General features: G+C 30.8%; 1 protein-coding gene across 1 annotated transcript in view; it reads right to left on the minus strand.

The window, feature by feature from the left end:
• The window catches only part of LOC106681725 (alpha-tocopherol transfer protein-like), a 121,828-nt gene that overhangs the window by 48,431 nt on the left and 60,679 nt on the right, over window positions 1-12,718 (minus strand). Inside the window, exon 3 of the mRNA XM_014422194.2 lies at window positions 10,705-10,957. Coding sequence (XP_014277680.1) covers window positions 10,705-10,957 — 253 coding nt within the window. The remainder of the gene's footprint in view (window positions 1-10,704; window positions 10,958-12,718) is intronic.

Genomic DNA, 12,718 nt, shown 5'->3' on the forward strand with positions numbered 1-12,718 from the left:
TTTATTTCGATATTTTCTATTGTTTTAATATCGAGATGCTTTATGAGCCACAATAATCCGATATTATTTGATCAAAATGTCGATATTTTGTTTAAAAAGACTTGAAAATTGAAAATTAATATATAAATAAAATAATTTTAAAAGTGTTTGAAGTAATGTAATGTACAACATTGCTGATAATGGAAGAAGAGACAGAGATAGCATTACCTGACCAAGACCTAACAGGTTGCCGGACGAGCCCCCCTAATGACCGGGCACCTGCTACCCCAGCCCCCCCTGGCTATCGATTACAGGCAACTGATCCACTAAGCCCCCTCGGCTTACCCTTCTTTTCCTTCCAATTAACCATTCCCACCCCTTTTACTTTTTAGTGGAACATTTAAGAACTGGTAATTATCTCTTTTACATTCATAAAATTGACGCTCGCGTTTTAAATATATAGAAGTGCCTGTAATCATGAGTTTTAGAAATATTTGTTGAAAGTTGGTAATTGAGGCTTAAATACGGGTTAAGAAGGAATTATTTTCTATTCAGTTTCTTTAACTTTAATTTATCTTTTCATTCCATTTTTTATTGTAGATTATTATATTGTTTTATTTTTATTGAGAGCGTGGTACACTGTGGTAAGCCACGGTACTTCTAACTCCTAGGACACGGGCTCGAATCCTATTGTCACTATTCACTTAAAATTTATTTTAACTTACTATCGTTGTACAGGTTACGTAATTACTATATTTTTGTTGTTGTTATTTTAAATAATACTAAAACTTCTTCTCATATTTCAATTTTTGGACGAAATTCACAGATTATTACTACATCGATTACATTATTATATAAGTTCTAGTTTTTTTATTTAATTCAATAGACACTATTAACTTAAAATTTATTTTTTACTTACTGAGGCTGTAATCATAACACAAAAATAGGCAATTCTTTGCAATGTAGAATAGCCTGCATGAATTTTTTTTATAATTCATGTGGTTCTAAAATTGAATTTAAGGTAGTATAATTTATCAATAATATTGTTTTTTTTTAAAATAGTTAAAAACCATATATAATAAAAGATATGTGTGATGTCCTTGAGGATGGCTAAAACGGACTTATAAAGAATTATAGATTGTTTTTAAACTAAAATTGTTTTTTTTTTTCAAACAATAATAACCAGTCTAAAGTAAATGTAAAGATTATATATAAAAAAAATCGTAAGGTTTTCGAAACCAATGTTTCTATTGGTAAAAGTTATTACTATTTCAAATAAAAATATGAAATTACGTTCGCTCCCAAAGGTTTACGAATTTCTGGGTTAATATGGGACATTTGAGGTTAGAACTTCATAAAAACTGGTTTCTCTCTAGTGTTACACTCCGTTCTACTTTTCGATTTCTTAATCTCGTTATTCGTTCGAAAAAACCTACTTATTCCCAGAGTCTTTGGGCTCTATTTCAACTTCCATAAGGCAACAAACGGAATTAGTAACTATCATGTGCAACAGAGTATAGAAGTTGAATGTTATAACGAATGAGATGTGGGTCAAGTGTGACTCAACTCCTTCCTTACGTTTGAAGAACACTCTCGGGGCGCGGAGCTCAGAAAATTTATTTTAAAAAATAATTATAAAAAGTCTTCCTGTATGAAATATTCGTAATTATAATTAACAGATTATTACTACATCGAAATTATGTTATATATGTTCTTGATTTTTTAATAGCACAATGGACACTATTTACTTAAAATTTATTTTAACTTGAATTACTATATTGCTGTTGTTATTTGAAGTAACAATAAATTTTTTTCCTATATGAAATATTAATTATTATATTTCATGTTTTGGAAGAAATAAAGTGAAATTCATAGATTATTACTACATCGAAATTATGTTATTTAAATTCTTGAGATTTTTTTATAAATTTTAACTTACTTTAGTTGTACAGGTAACTTAATTACTATATTTTTGTTGTTATTTGAAATAATAATAAAACTTCTTCCTATATGAAATATTCATTATTATATTTCTATTTTTTGACAAAATTAACAGATTATTACTCCATCGAAATTATGTTATATATCTTCTTGTTTTTTTTATATTACAATGGACACCATTTACTAAAAAATAATTTTAACTTACTCAGGCTGTACAGGTTATAAAATTACTATATTGTTGTTGTTCTTTGAAATAATAAAATTATAAATTAAATTAATATAAATTATCAAAATAAAATTTCTTCCTATATGAAATATTCATTACTATATTTCAAATTTGGACGAAATTAATAGATTATTACTACATCGAAATTATTTTATATAAATTCTTGATTTTTTATAACACCATGGACACTATTTATTTTAACTTACTAACGCTGTACTATATTGTTATTGTTATTTGAAATAATAATAAGACTTCTTGCCATATGAAATATTTATTACTATATTTCAATTTTTGGACGAAATTATTTGAAATTTACATATTATTGCTACGTCAAAATTATATTATATAAGTACTATTTTTTTTTCTTAAATTCGATGGACACTATTTACTTAAAATTTATTTTTTACTTACTAAGATTATAATGATTACGTTATAATGTTTTTTTATTTTTAAGATTTAATTTGATCCTTTAATCTGACGTTATTTTCGATTTCGTTATTTTCTATCTTTATTATTTTATTTTTAGATATTCCCTTTTTTCGTTTCTGAGGAATTTAGACTTCTCACTTTTTGAGGACAGGAAGTACGTAACATTGTTTTTTCTAAGATAATTGAAAGTTTTTAACTTAGCGGCTTTTGAGCTTTGTTAACACATTTTAAGACGATCTTTATCGAACCAATGTTTATTTTTATTAATTCCCTTTTTTCCGTGACACAATTTACCAACCTCTTTAATATAATCTCTGATTCCTACCCATAACTTCTCAATGTCTTCGTGACCTTCACCTAAAGGTTTTAAGACTACAAATAAATTTTTTATTTAGAACGGGAATTGATTAAGAATTAAATGGTTTTTTAATTTCTCTAGATCGAAATTTTTAGGACGAGACCCGTTTTCATTTCTCTTTTTTATATTAAGTTTTTATTGAATTACTAGTTCGTGATCTAAGCCACATTCTGGCCCTCGATAAGATTTCACGTTAATTATACTATTTTGTCATCTATGTTGTACTAAGGCATGATCGAATTGATTACGCGTTTCCGAATCCGGTGATGTCCAAGTATACGGATTTCAAGAAACCATAATTAAATAAGTAACTCGAAAGTCAATTTGTCTTTGGAGTGAATAAATATTATAATTAAGAATTCTATTTGTTTATCTAAATAACTGAATGATTATTTTATTAATTAAAACATTCTTTAAAAATATACATATTTCAGATTGTAAATAATATTCTCTAAAGAAAATTTCTTAAAATAAATAATTTATGATTAACTGAATAAATGAACTGTCTACAAATTTGCATAGCTGAAGAACTCCACTGACCTCAATGTGGTCGGGGCAGGGGGTCAAGCGCATGCGCGTGCATAGTGGAATTGACAATACGGTGACAAAATTTAAATTAAATGTTTAAACATTCATTTCAATAGTGTTTTAATCCATAGATTTAAACAAAAAAAATTATTATACTAAAAAATTAACTCAGTGTATTAAAATTATTAGATTAGATTAGATTGCTATTCAGGGAGATTAACATCTTGGTTATTACGCCCTTATTAAAATTATTGATAATAGTGTTATAAAAGTCCAAGTCGTAGATTTTTAAATAATAATATAAGGATAAAAAAATAATAAAAAATATTTCGTCACAGCTAACAAAACAGAAGAATAACTAATAGAAAAATACTAAATAATTCCAATCGACATATGCCACTAGTAATAGCTCTTCACAACAAAATAAAATGTTAATGTCTTTTCAATATTTTATTTAAAGTTTTTAAAGCAAAAAATGACTCTTGAATCCAAGGATCCACTTTTTAGGACACAAATAGTACAAGAATACAAGAGGAGAAGTTATTTCACCCCAATTTTTTATTACTTCAATAATAACTATGTATAATTACTAGTATAAATTGATCAGTCTACCAATCGTACGTAGTGGGAATACAAAATGGCGGTTGCTTCAGAATGTTAAAAAACGTTAATTTTTCTTTCGGAGCACCATATCTTTTAAAATTATCAAGAACAATAAAAAAACTAAACAAAACAACATTTAAACAAGTGTAAATTTTCTAAAATATGAGCCCCAATAGAGTTATTTACTTTCAATAGTTCTCGAGATATAGCTTTTTAAAAAACAAAATTTCATAAAAAATGCACTGAAAAAACAGTAGATAGTGAATTCCTATAGAGAGATTTATATCTCAAAAACTATTCGACGTACAAATATTAAAACTCAAAATAAAGCTAATTCAATGCGTTATAACGTTGTTTATTATAGTTTTTATGATACTCGACAAAATGAATTTTCAAAATGTTGAGTTGTAGCTGTTTGGACACGAATTTTGATTTATGAAAAAATATATCTCAGGAACCTTAAGACGTACAGATGTCCGTTAGTAATAAAATTAAAGGTAGTTAATTGCACTATAATGTAGTTTATGACGTTTATCTTCGTAGGAGTAGTATTTTTATGATATTTGTCAAAATAATGTCAAAAAATGTTGATTTCTTGTTGTTCGGATACAACTTCTATATTCAAGAAAAATATCTAACGAAGTCCTATTTATAAAATTTAGGCTAACTAATGGCATGCAGATCAACTGCACATCGACTTCGACTGTTACAGCACTTACTAGACAAACGGTCTAAACGTCCAACACATTACAAAAGACTGATCTACATGACAGTAATAAGGCCAATCTGGACATATGACGTTGACCCCAAAGCTCAACTCTAACCCCCTAAGCTTTGGGGCTCCACTAAACCTTCGAATTCCTCTCGTATTCAATCCTTACAATCCAAAATTCTTCGTAAAATCCTCAATGCTCCTTACTTTGTCATAAATAAAATCATCCATAAAGACCTTAATGTTCCCTATGTAACCGATCTAGCCCGAACCAGATATCACTCCTTGCATTATAAACTCTCTAACCACTCAAACATCCTAGTTTCTAATCTTGCATCCTCTTCCATTCCTGACAATCCTCCGAGGCGCCTGAAAAGAAGATGGCCACGAGACCAGCTAATGTAAAATGTCATTAGAGTGCTACCAATGGGTAGTTTCTCTACACGCCTGTAATACTCCAATTTAACTTAGATCAGATTTACTAAATGTATTATAATGTACAGTTGTAAATAGCAATAAATAAATATTAAAAAAAAAACTTGATTATTTTTTTACATGGCTAATTTTGTCTATTAATTTTACATAATTTTCATTAAAGCAATCAAAACTGGGGTGAAATAACTAACTTTTCCCCCCACTTTTCTCTTGCGCTATGAAGAGAATCTAGAAATTTTGATCCCGTCTTTTTACAACTGGGGATATAGGACTCAAGATTTAATAGTTGCTGATTTTACAACCGGAATTACGGCTCGCATTTAAATTAGAATCCGCTATTAAATCATATCTTAGTAGTATGCAGTGAGATTCTCTACTGTAAAGCAGCTTACCTTTCCCTCATTTAATGTGTTAGCGCGGTTGCGTAATAAATCAAGGGATAACGAGGTGAAACTAGCCAAACCAGTCGGTTATAGGAATTGATACCCGTATTAATGTCTCAATAGACAGGGAAATTCCGAGAGAAATTCGTCATCTCGATTTCTAAAGGTTGTTTATCGGTTGGTTATATTTAAATTTATTTTGTAATAAATATGATGCACCTTATAAAAACAAACAAAAAATTATGTTCTTTCACTATCAATCCTTTAAATAAAATTACATTAAAAACTCAACTCACTCTCTACCGCTACTACTCAAGGGTCAAGTGTGCAGTATTTCCTAAGGAAGTACTGTTACTAGACCTACAGTTGTGCATGGAAGTGATTTGTTCAGAATCGCGCTCGACCGCCACATTATTACCCTCAGTGTACTCACTTTATAAAGCTGAATGGAAATCCCGGAGGGCTCCCGAACCCACAGGGGTGACTCAACGGCTACAGGTCACCATATCATAATTAGCACAACAGACTGTTATTTAGCTTGGGCCTCCTGTAGTAGCTTCCTCCAGGTTGCTCTGTCTTCTGCTTCAACACTCCAGTTTCGGGTCCAGAAGGACCAGAAGGAAACAGGATTTACCTTGGCCCCATTAGATAGGAACCCGCTTCTGAAATGTCTTGCCAGCCAAAGCAGCGTTGATCCTTCTGCTTATCTCCTGAGAGATATTTTTTTGGCAGTTCACTTCAGTTCCCAGGTATATGAAACAGCTCACCCTCTCGAACTTGATTGAACCTGCTTCAAATGTTCCAGTTCCTGGTCTACATCCTCCAGCTATCAAGTACTTCTTCTTGTTTTCATTAAGTACAAGATCCAGTTTTCTTGTAGTACCCTCCAGAGCAAGGAATGAATATCTCAGGCTTCGGACCGATCGGGCAATAATGTCGTTTTTTTATTTTCAAATCCTCTTTATTGATATATAATTACAATTACAAATATATGATAATACATAGTATATATACATATTACATACTGACTTTGTTTCCCGTATGGCAGTATAAGTTGAGTTACAGGGTCCGCTGAAGGCGGTTTCACATTGGTAACATCCTAGTTGGGGGCTTACATAAAATGGAGAGGGACCATTCCGGCTGGTGGTGGTGTGTTGAGTTCAAGCTGCAGAGCCCGAAGTCCTTCCCTCGGCGAGGACGTCTACTAAGGGGACAGTGCTTTGCCACCTCCCAGGTCTTGGTGGAGGGGCGATATCTCTGAAGAGCGGGTTGGCACAGGCCTTAAGCCCATCAACAAATTTGATGTGCCTTCGGCCTATATACTCCGGCACTGAGGGTAGCTGGAGTTCCTGGTGGATGGTGGTATTTCTGGCCCTCTGTAGTGTAGTTCCACGGGCAATAATGTCGAAATCGTAGGTCTACTTTAGTAACTGGACTATACTTTTAAATATAGTGGGATAGAGTTGAATACTTGACTCGCGAAGAGCCTTCTCCTCCGCAAAATTAAAAAAAAAAAAGACACGCGAGGTAATAATTGTTAGCCACAGCCGGATTCGAACAATTAGTAGCCCATTGCCTTAGGAATGGGCTACCCACTCCTACATTAAAAACTAATTTTCCATAAAATTCTCAATTATATCAGTATTGCACACAATTTTATATAAAAATTTCTATTTTATAACATCTAGATGAATTTGACTTTTGTTTTGAAAGGAAATGTTAACCTTTTAGTATTTTTTAATGATGAATTTAAATCTTAGAAAACTTTCGAATCCGAGTTTTCAACGGTTACAAAGGAAATCTACACGTTTGACAAAGTATGGCAAATTCGCGCATGTGCAAATGAGTGGATGAGTTAGTTGGATTGGCTGGGGCTAGTTGGGTTAAATTTGTGGCCGACCCGTTGAGTATTGGTTTTTGGTCACAAATCAAAGGGCGTTTGTGCTAAATCCATTCGTTTGTGTTCAGTCAGTCTTGTTTTAGAACTGCCAACAAATAAATATTTGTGCTATCTGTGTTTTAATTAATTAAAGAATTTTCCCGACATTCGGATTTAGTAATTAACTTTAGTTTAAAGTTGTATATTTTAAAATTCTACCTATTCGGTGTAAATACATTGTTTTGAATGTTGTCATTGAACTTTGGCAGTTTATTTTTTTTTTTTTTAACATAGCACAAATATATGTTTATAATAATAATAAAGGTCTAACTAACCCGAAGGTTCAATGCTGATACCACCAATCGCTTTCTGCAGACATCCTTCCAGTGATGCCTCTCCAAACCCAATTCTACTAAATCAGTTTTAACTCAATCCTCCCATCTACTTTTCGGTCTACTCCTCAGACATTTACCCGTTGGTTCAGTGTTTATTAACATTTTAGGGATCCGTTCGTTACTAAGCCCTACAACCTTACATGCCCATCTTATAGTAGGACCATTAATTCAGCGTTGTGTAATCTTCTAAATTCTCCTGTTAATTCATCCTTTTTCGGTCCGAATATTTTGCGTAATACTTTATTTTCGAAAACCTTAAGACGCTGTTCATCCCTTCCTGAGGCCACGTCTCACATCCATAAAGAACAGTGGGAAGGATAATAGTTTTGTAAATTTTAATTTTTAAGTTTTTGGATAATTAATAATTGAACAGTTTATTTTTTTAATTACAAGAGAATAACAATCGCTAGTAGTGTCTCCCCCCCCAAAAAAAAAATCCAAACAACGGCAATAACAAGAACTAAGATTGAATTATAGTTTGTGTAGTAATATTTATATAAATTTTTATCATCTACAACCTACAGTTTTAGCACTAACCAACTAATCAACTTTCCTTTGATTCTGCCTACCTTTATTTTTTATAATTAAAATCGAATTGAATAGCCTACAAAAGTCAAAACAATATTCAAGTTAAAAAGAAAACGGCAATAGGCTATTTGCTCGTAAAATTATTTTTGTCTGAAAGTAAAATACGAGTGGAAATATTGCGATTCCATGAACATTTTTCTCCACTTTTTTCATGAATGTAAAGCTCCTCTACTTTTAGCAATGAAGTAGCCATGTAAAAAAAATAATCAAGTTTTAAAAAATTAATAACTTCTGCTTCTATAAATCGATTCAAATTATTCAAATTGTTATTGATAATGTCATTCGATTATAAGAAGCGCTTAATTGTAATGAATTTTCCAGAAAATTAACTCTTAACTATTGCTCACAGCATAAGGATAATTTTCTTTTAAGGCACCTCCGGTGGATATCAGGAATTATCCTAGAAGCTAGGTTACATAGTCGTGGGTGTTTGTGTTAGGGTGGGGTTTAATTTAGAAGATAGCTCGTTCGGTTGAATCCGTTAAAGAAGGGATTTTAAGATCATTGAGATTAATTTTATCTTGAACGTGACCTGAAAAGAATTCAGAACTCAATTCGTACTAGAATCTTTATGATGACTATTCGGTATAATTTTTAATCCACTTCAATAAAGTTTTTCCAAATAAAATAATAAATTGAGTAATCCAAATAAGGCCTTATATTTTTTATTGTAGAAGTTTATTAATATAATTAAAACTTTTGTATCGAAATCAAGATGGTAACTCTAAAATTGTTTTTTTTTAAATAATTTATTTATTGTTATTTACAACTGTATACACATATATACAACAAGTAAAGTTGCTGTAGGTGACATAGTGAGATGATACAAACATGAGGAGAATCTACCCACTGATAGAACTCCAATAACATTTCTAGAGAAGATCTCGAGGCAATCTTCTTTTCAGACGCCTAGAAGGATTATTAGGTAACGAAGGAGAAGCCAGGTTAGAAACAAGTGGATTTTGGTGGTTGAGAAGTTTATCATGGAAGGAATGGTATCTGGTTCTGGCCAAATCGGCAACAAATGGAATATTGAGGTCCTGATGGATGACTTGATTTATGACAAAGTAAGGAGTATTAAGGATTTTACGAAGAATTTTGGACTGTAAGGATTGGATTTGGTTTAGTGGAGCCTCAAAGCTCAACTCCGTATGTCCAGATAGGCCTTTTATAATAGTCATGTAGATTAGTCTTTTGTAATGGATTGGCAATTTAGACCGTTTGTCTTGTAAATATTGTAATAGTCGAATCGACGAGCAGTTTCTTGTCTTTTTAGTCTACTCTAAAAATAAATTTAAAATTTTTCCGCTTTGGCAAAGTTGATCTTTAGTAGTCATTAAGAACTTCAGCAATCTAGCAAGCACTATTAGAACAAGATCACAAGGGGAGAAAAACTTTTGATATTTTACCCTGATTTTTGATTACTTTAATTAAAACTATGTATCAATAGACACTGAGTCTGCCAAGTATATTTATAGGGAGTAATAAGTGGTGGTTGTTTCAAAATGTTTAAAAACATTATTTTTTCTTTCGCAGCTCCATATCTTTAAAACTATCAACAACACAAAAAAACTTAATATAACACAATTTAAAGAAGAGTAAAGTTTCTAAAATATAAGCCCTAATAGAGCTATTTACGTTCAATAGTTCTCAAGATATAACTGCACCTTAAAAAGGACATTTCATAAAACATGCACTGAAAAATCAGTAGTTTGTGAATTTATATTGGGAAATCTATAACTCAAATATTCGAAATACAAATGTCTATTAACATTCCAATTAAAGATAAATTAATGCATTATAAAGTAGTTTATGTCGTTTATCTTTGTAAGAGTAGTAGTTTTTGTGATATTTGCCGAAATAAATCCAAAAGATCTCGATTTCTAGGTGTTCGGACATAACGTTGGATTTATGAAAAATTATATTTCAGAAACCAGGAAACTTACAGATGTCTGCTAGCGCTCAATTTAAAACTAGTTTAATTTACTATAAATTAATGTATAATGCTTATATCTGTAATAGTAGTAGCTTTCACGGCACTTGTCAGAATGAAAATACATGACATTGATTACTTGTTGCTAAGTAACCATTAAGTTAGATTAACAGGTGTAATGCCAATGTGATAATGTATGACACTTCAGTTACTCACAAAAAAATTATAATTTTCATAAATGTTTATTTATATTTTTAAAAAGTAAGTGAAATATTTCAGAATCGATTAAATTATGAGATTTCTTATGAGACTTACCATGGCGATGTCATATACTCTCTTCGTGAGGGCGAGGTTGTATCTGGTCAGCTGGCCGAAGCATACGTGCCTGAAGTCGACAACGATTTCGATTCCGTTCTGAACGATTCCTTCCAATAGGACCAAGTCCATCAACATCCCCATCCTCTTCATCATGATGGTCGGGTCGAAGTCATCAGCGGTGGGTCTTGTATGGGAGAAGATGAGGACGCGATTTCCTTCATCTGTCACCTGCGGTGTCAATCCCATGTGTCTAAAGGCAAAAAAAAAATATTCAATACTAAATGTATTTTGAATTATGAAGAAGATTGTCAGGAGCGTGTTCGAAAGAGAACAAAAATAGTTAACAAACGTAAAAAAGTTAACATTAAAAATAAAAATATAGAAATATTTATTTTGCCAAAGCTTCGCCCCACTTTGTAGTGCTTCAGCAGGGCTAAAAAGATACAAAAACATCTAAAAATATTTTGACATAGTAAGATAGTAAAATACAAAATGGTAAATTAAGGTAGGGTTAAAAATAAGTAAAAATTAAATACAGATGAAAGAAAAGGAGAAATAAAATAGTATTAATATCAAATAAACAATGATAAGAATATAAACAATTGCGCAAATTATAAGGTTAAGAATGAGCAGGAAATGTAACACGTAAAAATAAAAAATTAGATACGAGAAGAAAAAATTGACATACTAAAAGATATAAAATAAAGAAGTAAGTTGAAATTATATAAAGGTCGAGAAAGGATAAATTAATAATAATAACAATTGAGTAATGCACAAATCATGACCACCCCCACCTATTCTGTGGGGTTGCCTTATTTTTCTTCATTTATTTATTATTATTATTAATTTTATTTTAATTTATCCTTTCTTGACCTAATAATAGTATTAATCTTTAATTAATAACAATGATTCTTATTATTTATTAATTATTAACCATAATAATTAGTATCTAGTATTAATATTATTAGTATTAATCTCAACTTACTTATTTTTTTTATTTTCTCTACTTTTCCATTTTTACGTTTTATTAGTCCAGTGTTCATTTAACCTAATAGATTGCTTTTTTTTTTAATATTCTTATCATTGTATATATTATATTATACTATTTTAATTTCTTCTTTTCGTTCATTTTTATATTATTTTCTATTCACTTATTTTTATATAATTGTAACCATACCTTAATTTAATTTTTTTATTTAATTATCCTACAAAATATTTTAGTTGTATTTGTATCTTTTTAGCCCTGATAAAGGTCTACAAAGTGGTGCGATAAAATACTTGTTAACTTTTTTTTAGTTTTTTTAACCGCACCTCTAAACATCTTCATAATTTGAAATAATACGGTCAATCATATATAAACTTTTTTTAAAAAAGGTTAAATTTTAACCTTATAGTTTAAAAATAGCTTTAACTATTAATGAATGGCTAATGTTTCAAATAAAACTTATGCCCCTATCTTCATTAGATCTAAAATAAAGATCCAGAGTAGCTAATGGAAATAATAAAGCTAATGGAAGAGTATAAAAGGGAAAATAAAAAATATATAAAGTATAATTAGACGTCTAGCTGAGGAAGTTGAGATCCCGGTCTTGTAGCCTCGGAACTGCAGCAGAGCTGGTTCGAACCTGGCCTTGGGAGATGAACTTTTATTTCCGTGGTGGTACTACGAAATGAAAACTTGACCTCCCACCATGGTTAGAATAGAGTAATACCTTGTAGATAAACCTCCTGTATATATACTCACTGTATAGCAGAAATGACCAGGAAGTGTGTCATAAAAAAATATACATACTTAAGTCATAGTATCGAATATTTTCTACTATATTTACTAACTAATGTAGCAACCGCGTTTATAAGGACTGATCGGCAATGTATCATTTGGATGAACCATTGAAATAATAATAAAAAGATCGGTTTTATGCATCACAAACACTACAGACACACATAACATCTATTGAAGAATGGTGTCAAAACTGGGGAATCAAAATAAATCCTGACAAATCCCATCAGA

This window comes from Halyomorpha halys, unplaced genomic scaffold, assembly GCF_000696795.3.
Source record: "Halyomorpha halys isolate HHAL.00 unplaced genomic scaffold, Hhal_1.1 Scaffold362.1, whole genome shotgun sequence".
NCBI classification, from domain to species: Eukaryota; Metazoa; Arthropoda; class Insecta; order Hemiptera; family Pentatomidae; genus Halyomorpha; species Halyomorpha halys.